We start from the raw sequence: 19,302 nt of genomic DNA on the forward strand, positions 1-19,302 counted from the left end.
AAAACACATCATTCATAACAGAAACAGCTCGCAATAGCCACAGGAACGTTGCTGCAAGACAGGCATATGTAACGACGACTTAGCGCTCTTAAACGCGTGTGTCATTAAATACAGTCCTCCTGACAACAGGCCAGTGAAAAATCTAACAATCTACAGCAAAACCATCAATTATTATGGGCGTTATAACATACGTGTGCAGCTGGACGAAACATACACGTCGAACCCCCCCCAGACGATTTAAATCCCTGACGAAACATACACGACGAACCACGGCAACGGGTTAAATAAAAAGGAAGCACCAGACCACGCATAAAATTCCCAACTCATTCAGTTTACACGAAGCTACATTCTATATTCAAATTAAACATTTGTGTGTTTTATCATCTAATATTTTTGGATTCCATAACCTTAGACTGCACAAATTTTATACACTGTAATCTTACCCCATGGAGGAATCCTTGATGTTTTGTGTGACAGGTACTTTTGCCGATACTTGGCAAGTTTACGTTGAATTCGCAGCTGCTCAGTTGTGTTACTGTGGCCTACCTGCTGGTATTCTATCTGACGCTGTTTAGTACGTAACTGCAGGGCCAACCAATTGCGGCGACGTCTCCTACAAATTATAGTTTCATATTAGAAAAAAATTAAACTTGCAAGACAAGATGACATGGAAAGTGACAACTTTTACAGTAAAAAATGATTCATGTCCACAGTTTCTGCATTCTTGTCTTGCCACAGTAAATTTAACCTTCTGTACAGCTTCATTGTGGTTCTATTTATTCACTCATCTAGACATTGCTTTCTAAGCTTCCTTAAAAAACACTTTGCTAAGGTTTGACATTTACAGGCATGTGTGTGTATGAGTCTCTTATCTGAAGGTTTGAGAACTGATTTCTGGGTTCTCATGAATATACAGAGTGTCCCAGGAGGAATGTGCCAGACTTCGGGAGGGTGTTCCTTACGTTAAATTATGCCTCATAACACAAAACACCTATGTCCAAAGGTGAACGGTTACGGAGATAATGGCCAGAGAAGCGTGAAACTTTGACAGGTGTTACACACCTGTTGATTACCAAATACATATTAAAACTGGCAGGAATATGTGGTTTCTATAATGTTAACAATGTACATAACATTAAACTAACTTGCGAATGACATGAAGCCATTAAACTGAACTACAAAAATACTCGCACGCCATGTCATAGTTGTCGTTAGGGTTCCAAGCACTATACATGACACATGAATACCAAGCACTGACGTAACATTGCTGACTGCATATTCTGGTATGCGAGTGTATGCGGCTAGTGCGACTCGTCATCACCACACTCAAGGACAAACGTTGATAAGAATTATCAGCTGACTGGTATAGTGCGTGAACCCACCAGAAGACCACATTTTTCTCGGGCCATTATCTCCGTAACTGTTCAACTTTAGACATAGATGTTTTGGGTTATATCGGCATACTTTGACATAAGGAACACCCTCCCAAAGTCTGGCACATTCCTCCTGGGACACCCTGTATAAAGCGTAATGTGAGTTAGCACTGCTTTACTAACAAATAAGACTGTATCAAACCGTTCAACGTAATTTTAACTTAACTTCTGCCTTACAGTAATCATACATTTTCTAATACATTTTTATCTGAAACCAAAGATTTCAGAAAAGCATGCTTCCTCAATTGTTATGGTTTATTTGTACTCTGAAGCTGGAGACAGTATGTTCCCCTGAAACACTGAGTACCAACTACTGAACTACCACATGGAATCACAATCCAGAAGGCCACAGATTGGACCTTCATAGCCATGAAAACCTCAAATCTCTAATAAATTTTAATGTGACAAGTGATATTTTCTGGCATTACACTGTAGGATTTGAGGTTCTCATAGTACTCTCTTTTGGAATATAACACTGTGTAGTCAGTTGAGAGTCAATTGACATTTTGGAGAAACATGTCGCCTCCATCTTCAAGGTTGAAGAATAAGGTGAGCAAGAATCCAGAATGAAAGCAGGTGGCAATCAGAGCAAATGTAGTGTGTGTAGGCTGATGGACTGGTAAATACACGCCATATCCAAACCCATGCATTGAAAGATGACACTAGTAGCCTGCGTTCCTCACAGCTAAGTGGCTGAAGGATCTGAGAGGCTCTCACCCAACCTCTCCATATAAAAATTCCCGAAGAACTTCATATGTAAGAGATAATTCCCTCAAAACATTTCTTGACTATGTAGTTTAAATACAATTCCAAAAGATACCAGATGCTCTACAATACGAGTATATCACATTTTTTAAAATACAATTTTGACATTTCCCACTTGGAGGGTTAATTGAGATCAGAGTATCAATATTTTTTGTAGTTTACCTCATAAGTGCTTTGTCAGTGTGCATTTTGCAGTGGGCATAGAAGGGATCAGCCTGGTCAACTTCCTCAGAATGAGCTTCTGACAAAAGTCCTTCCCTCTGAGCACTGTAACAAGGAACACATTTCACAGTTAACAGAAAGTCCTGCTACAGGCTAAAGCAAGATGCCCTTCACTACATGCATCCATTTGTAAGACTTACAAATTGCCTTCAAATGTGTGCAGAAACATAAAAATGAATACTGACAATACTGAATTCTGATAGAAGTACAGTCTGCACACAGTCATGATAAAGTGAAACCTATACATAATGACATAGCCGGGGTAGCTCAGTCAATAGACTATCAATAGACTATGCCATAGGCTTCCTTAGAAGGGCGAGGCCTCTTCCCTCACTGTCATGTCCAGACCTCGTCCAGGGCATTGCCAGCCTCCTATCCAATGGAGAGAAAGGACTCCTTCCCAGGAGCACAGTAGAGTGGGTACGAAGCTGACCAGTCACGCCCACCTCGTACCACCTTATCACCTCCCATCCTGGGAATTCTCCAACTCACTTTCCTGGCAAGCCAACAATTTCTTGCACTACACTAACAGTCTGCAGTATTTTACACTAAAGCAATCAAGTAGCACACAATCTGCATATATGGTCTGACAACAAAGTCCGAGAACTCACTGCAGTCAAAGTGCTACAGGGTTGTTCAAATATCACCAGGACCGATTTCTTTAAAAAAAAAACCATAATTACCAAACACTTACTTGCACATGTCAGTCTTCAATGTACTCCCCTCCAGAGTCAACATATTTTTTCCAACGTTCTGGAAGCACCCTGATACCCTTTTCAAAAAAGGCTTGTGGTTGGTGGCGTATCCACTCCTGAACAGTCTGGATGACGGCATCATTGTCCACAAACCGCATGCCTTGCAAGTCTGATTTGAGCCGTCCAAAAGGGTAGAAATCACTTGGGGCCAAATCGGGACTGTACTGCAGATGTGTCAGAAGGTTCCATTTCAATTTCCGGAGGGTTTCCATTGTTGTTTTGGCCATATGGGGGCGTGCATTGTCTTGAAGGAAGGCTACCTGCTTTCCACCTGTCTTCTGCTTGGATCAGATCTTTTCCTTCACGTCTGTTTCCAGGAGGTCTGAGTAATAAACTGCACTGACTGTTCTGGCATCTGTCAGAAAGTCTACATGGATAACCCCCTGCCAGTCCCAGAAGAACGTTGCCATCACATTTCCTGCCAAACGGCTCCTCTGCGCTCTCTTGGGTTTGGGAGAACTGGTATGCCACCACTCGCGTGATGACTGCTGGGACTCTGGAATGAAGTAGTGCACCCACGTTTCATCGGTGGTCACTATAGACTTCCAAAATGCATCACCTTCATCTTCAGACTGCTGTAGGAGATGACTGGCAGCTTGCATGTGCACCATTTTGTTCACGTCTGTCAAAGTGCATGGTACCCACTGTGCATTCACCTTGCGATAGTGCAGGTGGTATTTCATGGTGTCTTCTACACTACCAACACTGATGGACAGCATTGCTCCAAGTTCCCTGATAGATAAGCGCATCTGCACGATCAGTGTTTCGCTTGGTGATGGATGTTTGTGGCTGACGATCATGCGGTTCATTCTCCACGCACTCTCCGCCCTCTATGAAGCACTTACACCACTCAAACACACGAGTCCGTGAGAGACACTCTTCCCCATACTGTTCTTGGAGTCTGTGGTGAGTTTCAGCGGACGGGACATTTTCTCCGAGGAATTTGATCACAATGCGTTGTTCCAAGCTCGACGGTACCTTCTGTTCACTCATCACTCTAGCAACTCCCAGACAGGACTGAACATGTTCTAACCCAAACAGGAGGGAGGGTGGAGGTTCTGGCTTCACTCTCTCAAGGTCGCACAGCTGCTGCTCAGTGCGGTTTGTTTACACACAAATCAGTCCTGGTCATATCTGAACCACCTTGTACATACCTCACTGCTGAATATCACTGGGGTTGCCTTCAAAGTACTCCCTTTGGGAAGCTATGCAGTGATGCCAGCATCTAGGCCATCCTTTAAAACAATTTTGGAACTGGTTTTGGTGAATGGTCTTCAGAACTGCAGTTGTATTACCCCTGATGTATCAATGTCATCAAAATGCCTTCCTTTCAATATTTCATTTATATTCAGAAACAGAAACAAGTCACTGGGGACTAGATTTGGTGAATAGGGTGTTCCAGCACAGTTATTTGTCTACTACCTAAAAACTCCCTCACAGACAGTGCTCTGTCAAGTATCCAGCTTTACTGCCACAATGAAATGCAGTTCAATAGTGTGTGAATATGGTAACCATGTATTTTGCCTGATGATGGCTTTAAAAGCCGAAACATGTAGCTAAGGTAATGTTGACCTTGACCATTACGTTGTTGTGTTATGATGGATTCCAATAAAGAATTATAATTAAGCATTATGCCATGAAAACATGGGGATATGGATCCACATTTTCTTGACCTTGGCCCCAGAGCCAGTCTGCATGACATGGAAAAGAGAAAATTCTTGACCCTACTAGGCCTTGAACTATGACCCCACTGTCATCCAGCCCGTAGTCAGTCACTATACTGACTGCACTATCCCAGCTCATAGTCACTTATACACATGATAATATAATGGAGACCTTTATAGAAAACAATGTATAACACAGCAAAAGAGTTTAGCTAGAAGAAATGTTTAGACTAAATTTGGACAGTCTCATATTTAGATACCCACCACGTAACATGAAAGAAAGTGCGACACATTCCAGCATCACACCCTATGCAGACACCAGTGCGACTGAAGCGTGCATCTTCGCAGAGACAGCAAGTTTTAGCACCCCACTTGCTGTATGGCATCTCAAACAAGGTCACACTCGAAAGCTTGTCAACCTCACCAAATGCAACTCCAGGCACATATAAAGCACATACTAAATGAACCCATTTGCCAACATCCGTCTCCTTGAAGATACCGCCTGCAAGATCAAGAAACATTACTGTATATTTTGTGGTTTCCCTCAGTGCCACCATCCAATTGCTTGGATAGGACCTCAATCAGGCCATGGCTGCTTCCTTCCATATCCTTTCCATTCATCAATCATCCCACCATTCAGTAGCAGGGTACCTCATAAGTACAAGACTAGAGAAAAAATTGCCAGACTAAAAAGCTGGAGGAGTAATGTTACCTGAATTTGGACATAATTCACATGTAGGATTTGTGACCCCAGCACGACATGCTTCACAAAACCACGGTTCTGTTGAACATGATGATATTGTGCTTGACACACTTGCTGTGTCAGATACTCCGTAGCAACCTTAAAAAAAATTAGAACATCAAGATACACTTCTTTAAGTACACAGACAGTACTTGGGACAGTACATGTAAAACATGATTACAGATTTTCTTACCTTCGTGAACAGTAACTCCGCAACCATCACATTCAACAATTTCATTTGCGTCATCACTCCTGTCGCCCAAGCAGCCACAGCATATGAGAACTTTCACGGCCTCCTTCAGATCGAACTGCAACAAACACACGGTCACTACCAAACATTTAGACACAATTCTGTATATCAGATACTCCACCCCAGTCAAACTTGAACTCAGATATGATGCCACTGAGCTTAGTTAAGAGGTAAGGTATAAATAAATCAACCTAACACTCTTTTCATGAGCTTCGATACCATCATGAATGGTAATGGGGTGTATGATTGGGGATCAGCTCCTGGCAGGGAGACGGCCTTTTAATAACTTTCCTTCCGTAAGGAACTTGAAAACTAAACAATTTGTGATGAGTAGTTTGTACAATAACTAGGCTACTGACTTGACAACTAAAGAATCATAGTTTGATTCCTGGCAAGGGGAAAGGATTTTTCTCTTCTTCACAACATCCAGACCAGCTATGAGGCCCACCCAGCTTTCTGTCGAACAAGTAGCAAGGGCTCGTTCTCTAGAATACATGGAAGTGTACTTGAGACAGACGTATGACAGCTAAACCGAGATGTGGAGGGGGTTGATTTATGGAATGTTTCCATGACCTATGTACAGTGGTTTAAGCGGCCTCCGTAGTCTAGGGGTAACGTTCCCACCCCATGACTAGGGACCGGATTTTAATGCAAATGCATATTTCTTTCTTGCAACCAGAAAGTATGCTCGTTTGGCTATATGTATGAATTACTTCATTTCTTAAATTTTGGACATGGTTTGATGGTGCATATGAATGCATATTTTGCCCATTTTATGAATAAGCATCATATTTTCGAAGATCTCTATTTATACTGCATATTTCATTTTTAAAATGTTTATAATATATATTTTTTAATTTTATGTTCAAATTTTCACTCATGGTCATGTGAGTACAATTTTAGGCAGTAAACATACTGAACTGCCAAGTAAAAAATCCCTAACAGTGCAGCAAATAGCGGCTTTTGTACACGTGCCCCTAAGTTCCTGTGAGGTGGAAAGAAGTTTTAACCCGCTATAAGGACACCTTACGAGACAGTAGGAGGCGACTAACTATGGAATACCTAAAACATTTAGTAATTGTGAACTGCCACAGAGGAGAGGTTGAATGTTCGGAGAGCTAAATGTGAGTGTGATTGGTTTTTTTTAAATTTGTAATGAAATATGCTGGTTTTGTTGCATGATTTATATTTAAGTATAGCATTTTATTGCAAGTGAAACATTCAGTGACTGCATAAAATGAACTTAAATATTGATTTGTTGGTCTTAAAATAATGTAAAATCAATTTTAATATTTGGTACAAATTTTTATATGCATATTTTAGTGCATATTTCGGAAGTTTTTCATGCATAAATGCATACATATTTAAAGGGTTATTAGGGCATAAAAATCCGGTCCCTACTCATGACTCAAGGTACGTGGGTTCAAACCCGGCGGAGGTCGTGGAATTTTTAAGGGCGGAAAAATTCAGGGAACAAGTCCTCCAGGAGGGACTTTAAGCCGAGGGTCCTGTGTTGTATGTAACTTTACGGCACGTAAAAGAACCTAATGTCTCAAGGAGACCACTGAGCCAAATTTGTAAGGACATTTCCCNATAATAATATAATAATAATAATAATAATAATAATACTGTGGTTTGTTTAATGATATTTCCAGTATCAATACTACACAGTGTTCAATGGTAGGATGACTGATGATTGATGAATAATTTCCGGAAATAATTTGCAAGGAAGCAATCGTGGCCAGTTAAGGTACTATCCTGGCATTTGCCTGAAGGATTGAGGGAACCCATGGAAACCCTCAGTGTCCCAGTGTCCCTACTGAGATCCAGGTCTTGCATTCCCCACGTATCAGTCCACAGCATTACCACTATGGCAATCCTTTCAGTGCCTCTATGCAAATACACAGTTCTCTCCCATCTTCATCGGGTTAAATCTCAAACAACAATTGCAGTATGTGAGATGGCTCACAGTAAGATATAACTCCTGTTCCCACTCCTCAGGGGGAACACACTGTACTTAAATATCACCTCTTCAATCCCTTCTTTCACATAAACTTAAACATCACCAAGTGCCACATTAATATAATTTCCAAGTGATCTACTCAAAATTTACTCCTTAAATTTAAGACCAAATTTTCCAGAACAGGCATTCCAATGTTCACAATTTCTGAAGCCCAAGACAATTTCGCTTCTTACTAATAACTATCATTTCTCTAAGGGTTCACTACATGTTACAGAGGACAACACAACATACACTTCCAAAATAGGGAACACTGAACTAAAGAAGTCTCTTACTATAATGAACAATACTTATGTATTAGCAGGTTACCTAAGTAACTTCGAAATTTTACCACCACAATGTCTGCCAGTCAGCACTGCCAAGTGCAGAAGTTTATTCATAAAAACAAGACACAAAGCCTATAAACCTTAGAATTTGCCTCCATCAAGGGCACAACATTAGGGTTTCAGTTTTGTTTTTAAAATTTTAGGCCTCAGGTTCCAGTTTGTAAAGATTAACACTTCACCGCGAGCAGGCATTTAAATTCCTACTCAATTGTTATGCCAGAGGATATTTAAATATTTAAATTGGAGAGTGCAACATTTCACTTAAAGTTTAATAAATTTGGAAAAACTGGAGGTTTGTTTTTCTAATTTTCACACTACGTTCAGAAATGTATATAGAATTGGTGTCTTGATCCACACTGCTTTAAAATTATTTTCTGGCACAGTAAGCCTATAAAAATTATGAATGATAGTATCATATTACCTTAGAAGTTCAGCTGGGTGTGTTAGTCTTGAAAACATTCCACACAGAGTCCCACGTATCACACCAGTAAACAGATTTGCCACACAACACGCCATTTCTGTGGTTTTGAGTTCTTAGCAGTTGGTGGAATCTTGCTTATAAAATTTCTTTCTCTTAGACAGGGCACTGTTTTGTCGAACAAATGTCGACCTGGCACTTTGTGTTCTATAGGATTAGCATATTTCACAGAGAGTCCCTCAATTGACAGAATTCTGATTGATAATTGATCTATTCTTTACCTTGTATTATTCCTACATATCAACCCATTCAGAAATTTTCTTTTTGCCCCTTATAGTTTTGCATATTCTCCCAATGGATGTTTGTGCTATTCTCGATTCTGTCATTTACCACAGAACCGAGAAAAGCACAAACATCCATTTTCAGTGTCTGGCACAACACAGCTGGCCAATTTGTTCCTTGCAGCTGGCCTTGGCTAACCAGACCGCACGATGCCTATTTGCAGAACAAAGGGGAATTACAGTAGTTTCATTCATATAGTGAACTGCTTATCATTTGCTGTAGTAGCAGTCGTAACACACTTCTAGAGTCAACATCACGTCTCAAAGTCGTAGATTCTCCACGTGTCTTCTCGTAGTTACAGATACCAATGTTGAAGCAGCACAATTCAGAATATGCCTCAAGAGAACTGACATTTCATTCGATCAGAATAGAGGTCAGCACACAGTATCGATCTCACATATTTAGTTCATAAGAATTCCCCTAGGCAGAGGTAGGTTTGTATGGTAACAAGTGCACAAAGTGTTGAAATTGAAAACTTTTTCAAAGAATTCAAATGTATGACAACTCCCGCGGCAAGTTCAAAGTGGGACTACGAATATACGAAATGATAGCCTGAAATTTCCTCTTTAATTTCATACCAAAAGAATTACTTTACATGAAAAACAAATGTTCAAAATATGAGCTGAAACTCAAAGCTGCAATATGTGTGCGGGGAACGGAGCCCAGCGACATGTGACAAAATCCTCTGGCGTGCCAGGTACGGAGCCCATCGCTGAAGGGTTAAGCTTTTGGTTTGGTTTTTAAAATGTTAGGCCTTTGGTTCAACTTTGAAAAGGTTAGACTTTTGGTATTCTTCTTAAAAATAAATATCTAAAACCTTTCTAATGCTAGGACTTGGGTTTTGTTTTTACAAATAAACTTTTAATGTTGGAAGTGCAGACATGATAGTAACTGCTAAAGTTACCTAGACCCCCTGCTACTATGTGGGTGCCCACTGAACAATTAGGGCATTTAGGTTCTCATGTCCACTGTGAAGAATCACCTGATGTTTTGTCTCAGCTTGCCGTTGTTTCGCTTGCTGAATCACGTCTCCAATTGTTACATTCTGTTGGAGAGTCACTGGATGTTTCACATCTGGGAGGATTTCTCCAGCACTGTCTTCTGAATCTTCGGCATCATCATCATCATCCTCATTATCATCTTCATCTTCATCATCATCATCATCATCATCTTCATCTTCATTCGCATCATCTGTCAAAAAAAAATTTAAAAGGTCTAATTGTCATTTTTAGTATCTCTTAAAAACAGCCATACTGACAGATTAACAGGTAATTCAAGCAGGCTGTTTCGCCATGGGTAAAGCAGCAAGGGTATGACACTGACCACTCACCTCCATTTAGTGCTGATGTCAAAAATGTTGGAGCTATACGTTCACTATCCCATATGCCTTCATGGTGTAGTGCTTAATTAATTAAGCATATGCAAAACTTTACCTTTTACTAGTATACATCATTTCTCTGATGCATCCTTATAAGTAAAAATCAAGTGGCTGCAGATCAGGAGAGCAGGTAAAGCCATCAGACTCCCCTGGATAATTCATTCATAAGCTGGAAGGTTGCTGGATCGAATCCTGATGAGGTCATTGGATTTTTTTTTTCAGTTTACCTAATCCTTTCAGCCACACTATGGCCCTGAGGTCAACCCAGCCTCTAACAGAAATGAGTACCAGAAATATTCTTCGGAGTAAAGGGTGGCCAGTGCATAGGGCTGACAACCTTACTGCCATCTATGAGCTGATTGTCTAGAAAATGTGGGAACCTCAACATCTTAAAACCCTATGGGCCTTCAAGGCCTGTTACAGGGATACCTTTACTTTGCTTTTATGTCCACAAAATGGCTGTTCAACTAGTTACACATCTGGCACAAAAATGGGGAAGAGATGTTGTCATGCTGAAAGTACAAGGCCTCACGTACATTATGGGGTACATTCTCCAATAAATGGGAAAACTTCGTTTCAGGAAAAACAGCATACTGGATTCCAGAGACAATTCACTGCCATGTCCATTTCGGTAATCATAAATGATTCTGGCCTGAACACTAACATTGCAGGTTTGTTGAAACGAAAATTTCTTTTGTAACATCAGGGTTCTCCAGTGCTCATTCATGTAGGTTGTGGAGATGGACTGCCCCACCCTTTGTGCACACTGCCTTATCAGTCCACAATACATGACACAAGAAGTCCAGTTCATCACATTTGTGCAGATGCCATCAAGAGAACTGGAAGAGAAATGCTGTCCCTGGCTGTAGTCCTTGTTCAAGTTACAGACAAAATGCATACAGCTGCTCCTTATACAGGTGTGGCTTTTAACATATGACACTTTAAAATTTGCAGAACTTCTTTGTTATTGAATGCAAATCTATGAAACTTTAATACATCACTCTACACACAGCAAAATTTGTTTGCTGACATTGGAAACACATACAACTGATGTTATGCCATTGTATATGACAGATCAGTAAGTGTTTGCCATCAAAACTTTTTCATTCTTCTGGTGGTTTTTGTGTTGGTGTGGAGAGACAATATCATCAAGAGTTTTCTGTTCAAGTATCACCAACAAGAGCCCCTACGTAACAGTCTGAAGAAACAGGAAGTTTGTGTGCGATAAAATGCAGAGGGATGTAAGCACAGTACACGTGTTTGTAAGAAAAGTGTCAGAGCAGCAATGGGAGCAATAACAAGAAGTCCAAGAAAAAGAGTATGATATTGGAAATTTGTTGAAATGACATGTCACTGTTTCTGTTCAAAACACAACAGAGTCAGCCAATGACAGCAGATGGAACAGCAAGACATTATGCTTTTTTGAAGGAGTACAAAGTGATACTAGAGGATAACACAGGTTTCTTAAATGTCACATGATCCTCAAAAGAAGCACACCTCCACTTGAATGATTATACTGACATTCAAAATTTCCAACTATGGGCATCACAGAATTCAAGGCTTACCAGTCCCAACCCACAGCATCTGGAGAGAATTACAACATGGTGCGAATTCAGAATACTTGGCCATTTATTCAATGATAGTACAGTCACTTCTGGCATTTATCTCACTCGGCTGAGCAATGAATTTGTCTCTTTCCTGATTAAATGGGGCATGACAGTGAATTCAGCCTGGTTTCAATAAGACAGCACCAGATCTCATGCCTACACATGCACTTACTGTTTCTTCGAACAGTTCAGCAGATAGTGTCCCCCGGTGGTGCAACATGAACAGGAAACTCTCAATGCCTCTGTTTCTCCACAGCAAAACAAGAAACATCAGAATAGCAAATAGTTTTGACAACAAACACTTTCTGATCTGACATGTATAATACCATCTTATTACTTAGCTCTACACTGCCAATGGTAACAAACAAATTTCCCAAGTGTAGAATGATCTGTGAAAAGTTCATACAACTGTGTTCAACGGCAAATAAATTCCACAATTTTAAGTTGTCACATGATAAAACAAACACCCTGTCCATTGTATGACATCCTGCACTCTAAGAGAGGTCTGTTTCATATGCAACCCAACAAATGTTAGTCAATGGATTTGGCTATAAAAGATCTAACACTTCCGCTTCATTCTGCACACTGCATCTTCTATGGTAACCATGTGATGGTGGCATGAATGCGCCTGTTTCTCCTAGACTGCAAAGTACCAATGCTGTACATGTGTTTGGGTTCCTCTAAACTGGATACCAATGCTGCTATTCCCTCAGTGCAGCTCTAGCACTTAGATCACAAAAGCCATACACGAAATGCATATCAACATACCCTGCATTAGTGAATCATGCTATCACATTTCACTATTACCAGTACTGTACCAAGAGAAGAAATGTCAGCCGTAAGTAAACGCAGTATGAGCACCATTTTGGGCCACTATGGAGCCACAACATGAACATACAAAAACACAAGACTAAAAGTTCTTTAAACACCATAACTCTGGAAGTGTTGCAAATGGAACACCTGTCTGTTTACATTTTCCTCTTCCTAACTATATCCTCAATAACGTCTAGTTTGGCAATTTGACTTTGAAACGCTTTCTACTATACAATATACTTTAAATTCCACAGCTCTTCTTTATATCCTTTTATTAAAGTAATTTCAAACGTGTGTAGACTGCAGAGACTTACCTTTTGTCCCACCATCGTCGTCTGAATCTATAGAATCATCGTCAGACTCCTCAAAGTGATCTTCTATGCGAAAGTCACTGTCATCAGAACTCTCTCCCAGATCAAAATCCAACAGCGACTGGTGGGCTGGTCCAACGGGCTTTACCCTGCGCTTTTTTGGGTCTCGTTCAACTGAAAAAGTTACCATAGGGACAAACTAGCATAACTTTCAAAATTATCCAATCAAATCTTACAAGCCTAGCGGCATTTCCCTTTCGGCAATGTGTTTTAAAAATGACACATATAAGACATATTCCATTTTATTATACCTATCATAGCAGCAGAAAATAGTATGAAAGCAGTCTGTATAAATTAATATACTTTAATACAACATACATCCACTCATATTACTCAGACAAAATTAAATATTCTGTTTTGCACTCCCATTTACACACTAATCTATTATGGCATTGTGCGCACGAAGATCTTCAACTGTCACTACGGATTGCACTCCATGCGCATACGGAAAATTTAAAGGTCGAAATTTTCCAACAAAACCGCGGTGTTCAACGATAACTTCTTTTGACCGAGAAACTGGCATTGAATATATCCACTGTGTTAAAACTTCACATTACAAACCCATTGTTTTATAAAGAAATCCTATATCATCAGCATCCCGATCTTGAGGCATTTTTCTTTCTTAAAGGCTACAACTTACTACACAAATCATAAACTTTTACACAAATCATTTCATTTTTCCACGGAATATACAGACAAGCTATGATTACTAAACAGATTCAGTGTCAAAATATATCACATAGTTCAAGTCTGTTACAGAATAATACTGTTTTGTCTATATGAAAGCACAATATGAAGATTCGAAAATGTATTGAATTGCATAGATTCCAGCCCGCGTAATTTGAAATAAGTACAGTCGAAGACTATAAAAATGGTCCTTATTCATACCTAGCATATACTGAAGTCTAACCATACATAACCAGGCAGAATTAGCATTATCTATGGAAAACTTATCGTCCATATTATTAAGATTTTAGTTTATTTATTTATTTATTTATTTAGTTTCTACACCTACTCACACATTACTACAACAAATTTTCATGGCAATAATTCACTGTGTATCAGGCAATGGGAAGATGGCCTCTAACTATTCAGATGTCCCTAATAAATTACTTATTAGCATAACAATTTTCAGAATTTTTATTTCAGCATTACAATATTTATCAACAATTGCTTGCCAGCAATCGTTTTACCTAGTTCTTTTGAGATTGAAATTGCCATTGCAAAGTTGAAAAAGTTTACATAAAATTCCAGTAGAATCCATACAAGCAGGTGGTTAGACATTATGTTCTGAGATCCATAAACTCATTAATTCTATTTGGAATAAGGTAGAACTGCCTCAGCAGTGGAAGGAGTCCATTAATTGTCATTTAGAAGAAGGGCGATAAAAATGATGGCATAATCATAGAAGAATATCACTGCTATCAACTTCATATAAAACTTTATCCAATACTCTTCTCCAAAGGTTAAGTCCATATGCAGAAAGTTCATTATTGTATACCCTTAGGTCAGGGGCTGAGGAATAATTTGATAGCAGAATTTTACCAGTTGCCATGGGAGGCTATGTCACTTGCCACCCCGACACTTCAAGTAGTAGAATAGCTCAGCAGATGCCGTGCTCATCCTGAGCAACGGTACGAAGACTCAACAGCAGGGCCTGCCTCCCAGAGCCGTGGCAGCAGCACACTGGAGCCTAGCCTTCATCGCTTTCTCAGCCTTCCTAATTGGGTAAATCCATGACATGTTACGGGTGCTCAGAGAGATACACACAGAAACCCAACCTAGAGCTAGTTACAGAAGTAGCTAGCATAACTTAACTCAACTTCAGTCAATGTACCTATAAGTATGTAGATTGTGTACAATAATAATGCAAACAGAGAACTGCAGTGACTCAAGCTTATTCCTTAATAACTTCCCATCTTCGAGGAGACGGAAACGCTACCAATATGAATAGTTGGGGTTTGGAGTATACCACAAAGCCTGAACCCTACTCTCACTGTAGGATTCCTAGTCCACACTGACCCTTTGTGCAGTTGATGGCTATCAGGTTGGAAGCAGTGGGTTATATTTGTTTGCTGGAAATATAATGAACCTAAATCAGTCAACTGCATTACAGTGGTGCCAGCAGTTAGGATAGTATAGTACACCACTTCGGAACAGTTTCCATGCCAGATCATTTCTTAACACTGCCTGTAATCGGGTTATAGCTATCCTATTACATACCCATATTTCTGTTCCATAAATTAATTCAGGCACGTAATACCACATTTGAAGTTCTCACAATTGTAACTAGGAACACTACTGTCTTTTGTGATGTGTCGCCATATAGTTCAGTAGACGTTCACCAATGTTTTGGAGGAACATACTGTTTCCATCTTCAGGGCAGAAGAGTAAGCCAAACAAGTAACAAGCAAGAAGCAAGTAGCAAGCAGAGCTCTGGAGGTAGCATGCCTCCCTGAAATATCAGTGAACTTCTAGCAGACCATCTGGTGTCACATCCTAGATGACGGTCCTCCCCTTAGGAAAGTAATATTTTGTAAAACAACATTTTGTGTCATTTCACAATTCCACATCATTAAATTAACAATTGCACACTGTATACAGTAGCATATCTCCCTGAGCAATGAGTTCAGAAAAATATATAGAATTTTAAGTTCTCATAGCAGCGGTTATGAAGATATCTGGCCTCTTGGATATGGCATAGCATTGTCCATTGAAAGTTAACCTACATTTCAGAGATACGTTTCATATTTAAGGTTAAATAATAAGTCAAGCAAGAAATCAGTACAAAGCAGGTAACAAGTAAAGCTGTTCCTCTGAAATTTTGGTAGACTTTCAAAAGACTACACAGTGGACACATCCCTGAAAACTATTCCCACAGCCCCCAGGCAGGGCACATTTAGTTCCACTAGTTTGCTAAGTTTGAAAGACGAAGAACACACTGTGAAATTTGAAAACAATAACAAAGGCAAACTACGTTAACTGGGTCCCTCGTAAACATGGCAGGTAAATCCTCAGGTTGCAGATGGAGAAGACTGTCTCCAGACATGGTTGGTAGCTGCGAATATACTGAATAAGCAGTAGTGGACAGCCAACAAAGGGTGGTCCTGCAGCTTTGGGATTGAGCGTGGGGCTAACCACTCACCTTAAAAAGTAATTTTGTTACAAGATGTCACAAAGGGTCTTGGACTTGGGACAGATTTTTTTAATAAACAACCTAAGCTAGGGAAAATGGATATCATACTTGGCACATGGAATGTAAGAAGTCTATATAGGTGAGATTCATTCATAACAACTGTGAGAGAAATATCAGGATATTGTCACGTGTTGGGTATGTCACACGACAAATAACTTCACGTGGGTCTCAGATTTAGCAGATCTTTATTGGACACTCGTGCTTACACACCTTACAACTATTATCGCTTGCAGTATCACTTGACTTCTGGCCCAATACTCAAATGTGAGGTCTCAACTATCCTTGGCCGTGGTTGGCTCTCAACTGTCTCTAGCGGTGGCTATCCCAAGATTGTCTTCTCAATACTCCAGTCCCCCAGTACTCAATCTCAATATTCTATTACTCCATATTCTCCATAGTCACATTATTAAATACATCATTCTTGCTAATCTTTTATCCAAATGCCTAAAGGACTAAAATTTGTCAACAATAAATAATCACCAGTCACTCAGGTTATGAAGCATCCAACAGGACCAACGAAATATGAACAAGGAAGGACTCGAGAATACCACAAAGAACCTCACTCAGATAGGCGATCCCTGGCGAAGTACTTGTAACTTCTGACACAATATAGCTGTGCCAGTCATCTTGACAGAGTTCACAGTGACATGTAGTATCACCAGGGTGCATTCATAAAGACGGGAGACCACAGCTTTAATTCAACAGAGTGGGACAAGGAGATTAAGTTTAGCAATCCCTTTATTGTTATAATCAGTCAAGAGAAAACTGGAGTACATTTATATTTGGTTTAGCTGTGACAAGCTATGTATTTCCCATCTAAAAATAATACTGTATATATTTCTAATCTTTGTCTACAAAGTCACAGTTCTTTAAGACTGAAACTTCTAATATCTACTCAGTATATCTTATAGCAGTTGTAATGGGCGAAATAATATTCCTACAATGTTTAAACATCAATCAGTATTTTACAAAATGTGTTGGCCCCAATTATTAACACTGGCAACAGCTATTTCTAGTACAGTATACTCTTCTGTAACAATCAGCCAATTTAACAACAACTTAACTGAGAGAGAGAATTTGTAATATGCAGTGGACCTTCATTCATATGGATTTCATACAGGTAATCACTAAAGACAGAGAACTAAATTCTAATACTGCAGACAATTTAGACTTGTGCAGCATCAGTGCAGCAAGCACTCCCTGCACACAATGAATCAATCTTGAAGACAGTGACAAAATTCTGCAATAAATATATGTTATCAGTACAATGAAAATAATTCCAGGCAGAATTCATTACAGAGCCTACAAATAAGATGTAATTCAGCACATGAATAAACAAGCTGGACTTGGTACCTGTACTAGGGTGTTCATACTTCCAAATCCTGTTGTTGTTGTTATTATCATTTGTAACAGCAGCAGAAGCAGTAGTAGAAGTAGTAGTAGCAGCAGCAGTAGTGGTAGTAGTAGCAGCAGCAGTAGCAGTAGTAAAGTAAAAGTAAAGCTATCCCTGTAACAGGCCATGAAGGCTCATAGGGTTGTGAGACGTTGAGGGTCCTACATTATCTAGACAATCAGCTCAAAGATGGCAGTAAGGTTGTCAGCCTTATGCGCCGGCCACGCTTTACTCCCCAGGAAAATTATTTAATTAATTCCTGGTACTCATTTCTGTTAGAGGCTGAGTCGAACCCAGGGCAATAGTGCAGCTGGAATGATTAGGTCAATTGAAAAAATCCAATGACCTCATTGGGACTTGAACCCGTGACCTTCCGGCTTGTAGCATAGTGCAGCAGTACTAGTAGTAGCAATAGTAGGTTAGCTGTGATGTAGTAGTGGTGGACTAGCAGTGGTGGTAGTAGTAGTAGTAGTTTATTGGTTGTTGTGGTACTCTGGTAGTAGTAAGTTGGTGGTGGTAGTAGTAGGCTGTTGGTGGTGGTAGTAGTAGCAGTAGCAGTATCAACTTATTACTGAACTAGAAATTGGTCTACTTCAAAGTTTCATATTATCACCATGTTTCAAATAGTGATGACTTATAAAAAGAACTTTTTGGCATATTCACAAAAAAAAGTTTAAAAATGTGTGTGTTAACAATTCTGTATTCTAGAATCAGGTGTTGTGATGAAGTGTAATGATTTTTTGGAGGAACGTGATGACTACATCTTCACGGTAAAACAGTAAACTCAATGTGGAAGGAAGTGGTAAGAGTATAAACCACAAAAGGGGTCATGAAAGAACGAACATGAGTAAGGAGGAAGAAAAAGTCAAGGTCCTAAAATGGGTTATATTACAGGAGAAGAGAGGTGGGAAAGTATGTACAGAGGCAAAGTATGTAGGGGAATAACAAGGAAGAACTTGAAGAGGAAGGAAGCCATAACATGGTTCTTAAGGCAGATGATGATGGTACTGTTTTGTGTGTGTGTGAATTATTTTCTGACACTGTCAGTACCCCATACTATGTCAAATGATAGGATTAGTAAATAATGAATTTGAAAGTGACGGTTATAGTGTATCAAGATACTATCTTCCATTTGCCTGGAGGGACTGAGAAAAACCACAAAAAATTTCACTCATGACAGTTTGTGTTCTAGCTGAGACTTGAACCAAACACCTCCCAAAGGGAAGTCTTGAGCAGTGGTTCTCAAATTTTCCAAACTGCGGCCTGGTAAATTCTTTTTTGTATAAGACAAGAGCCTTGTATAACTGATGCCAGGGCCCAGTAAGGGGATGTGGCCCAGCAATTGAGAAACACTGGTCTAGAGCATTCCCACTGTACAAACCTGCTCTGAAACACTGGTACCCCCTACTAGACTATAACATGTCACAACCTGAAGACCACAACATTAGAACCTCAAATTTTACACAGAAATGCATTTCTCAATGTGTCACATAGGTAATGGATGGAGGAAGATACTGTCATATATTAGCAACTATGAGCTGGTTCTGGATCAATTACTGAATTTGTTGAACGCTTATTACTCCTAACTACAAATCCTTACACCACTT

At 39.7% G+C, this 19,302-nt stretch overlaps 1 protein-coding gene across 3 annotated transcripts in view; it reads right to left on the minus strand.

Annotated features, from left to right (window-relative positions):
- The window catches only part of LOC111872010 (PHD finger protein 14), a 41,586-nt gene extending 27,847 nt beyond the window's left edge, over positions 1-13,739 (minus strand). The window contains exons 1-8 of one of the 3 annotated variants that reach the window (XM_023865463.1): positions 13,668-13,739; positions 13,050-13,220; positions 9,920-10,128; positions 5,775-5,889; positions 5,552-5,680; positions 5,104-5,341; positions 2,361-2,465; positions 444-613 (exon numbers count right to left, since the gene is read on the minus strand). In XM_023865463.1, coding sequence (XP_023721231.1) covers positions 444-613; positions 2,361-2,465; positions 5,104-5,341; positions 5,552-5,680; positions 5,775-5,889; positions 9,920-10,128; positions 13,050-13,220; positions 13,668-13,719 — 1,189 coding nt within the window. In that variant the 5' untranslated portion in view covers positions 13,720-13,739. Of the gene's footprint in view, positions 1-443; positions 614-2,360; positions 2,466-5,103; positions 5,342-5,551; positions 5,681-5,774; positions 5,890-9,919; positions 10,129-13,049; positions 13,221-13,357; positions 13,521-13,667 lie in introns of those variants that run through there. The other 2 variants (XM_023865464.2, XM_023865465.2) reach the window with 2 other exon arrangements.
- Between the last annotated feature and the right edge of the window lie 5,563 nt (positions 13,740-19,302).

The sequence above is a fragment of the Cryptotermes secundus genome, unplaced genomic scaffold (assembly GCF_002891405.2).
Source record: "Cryptotermes secundus unplaced genomic scaffold, Csec_1.0 scaffold77, whole genome shotgun sequence".
NCBI lineage: Eukaryota > Metazoa > Arthropoda > Insecta > Blattodea > Kalotermitidae > Cryptotermes > Cryptotermes secundus.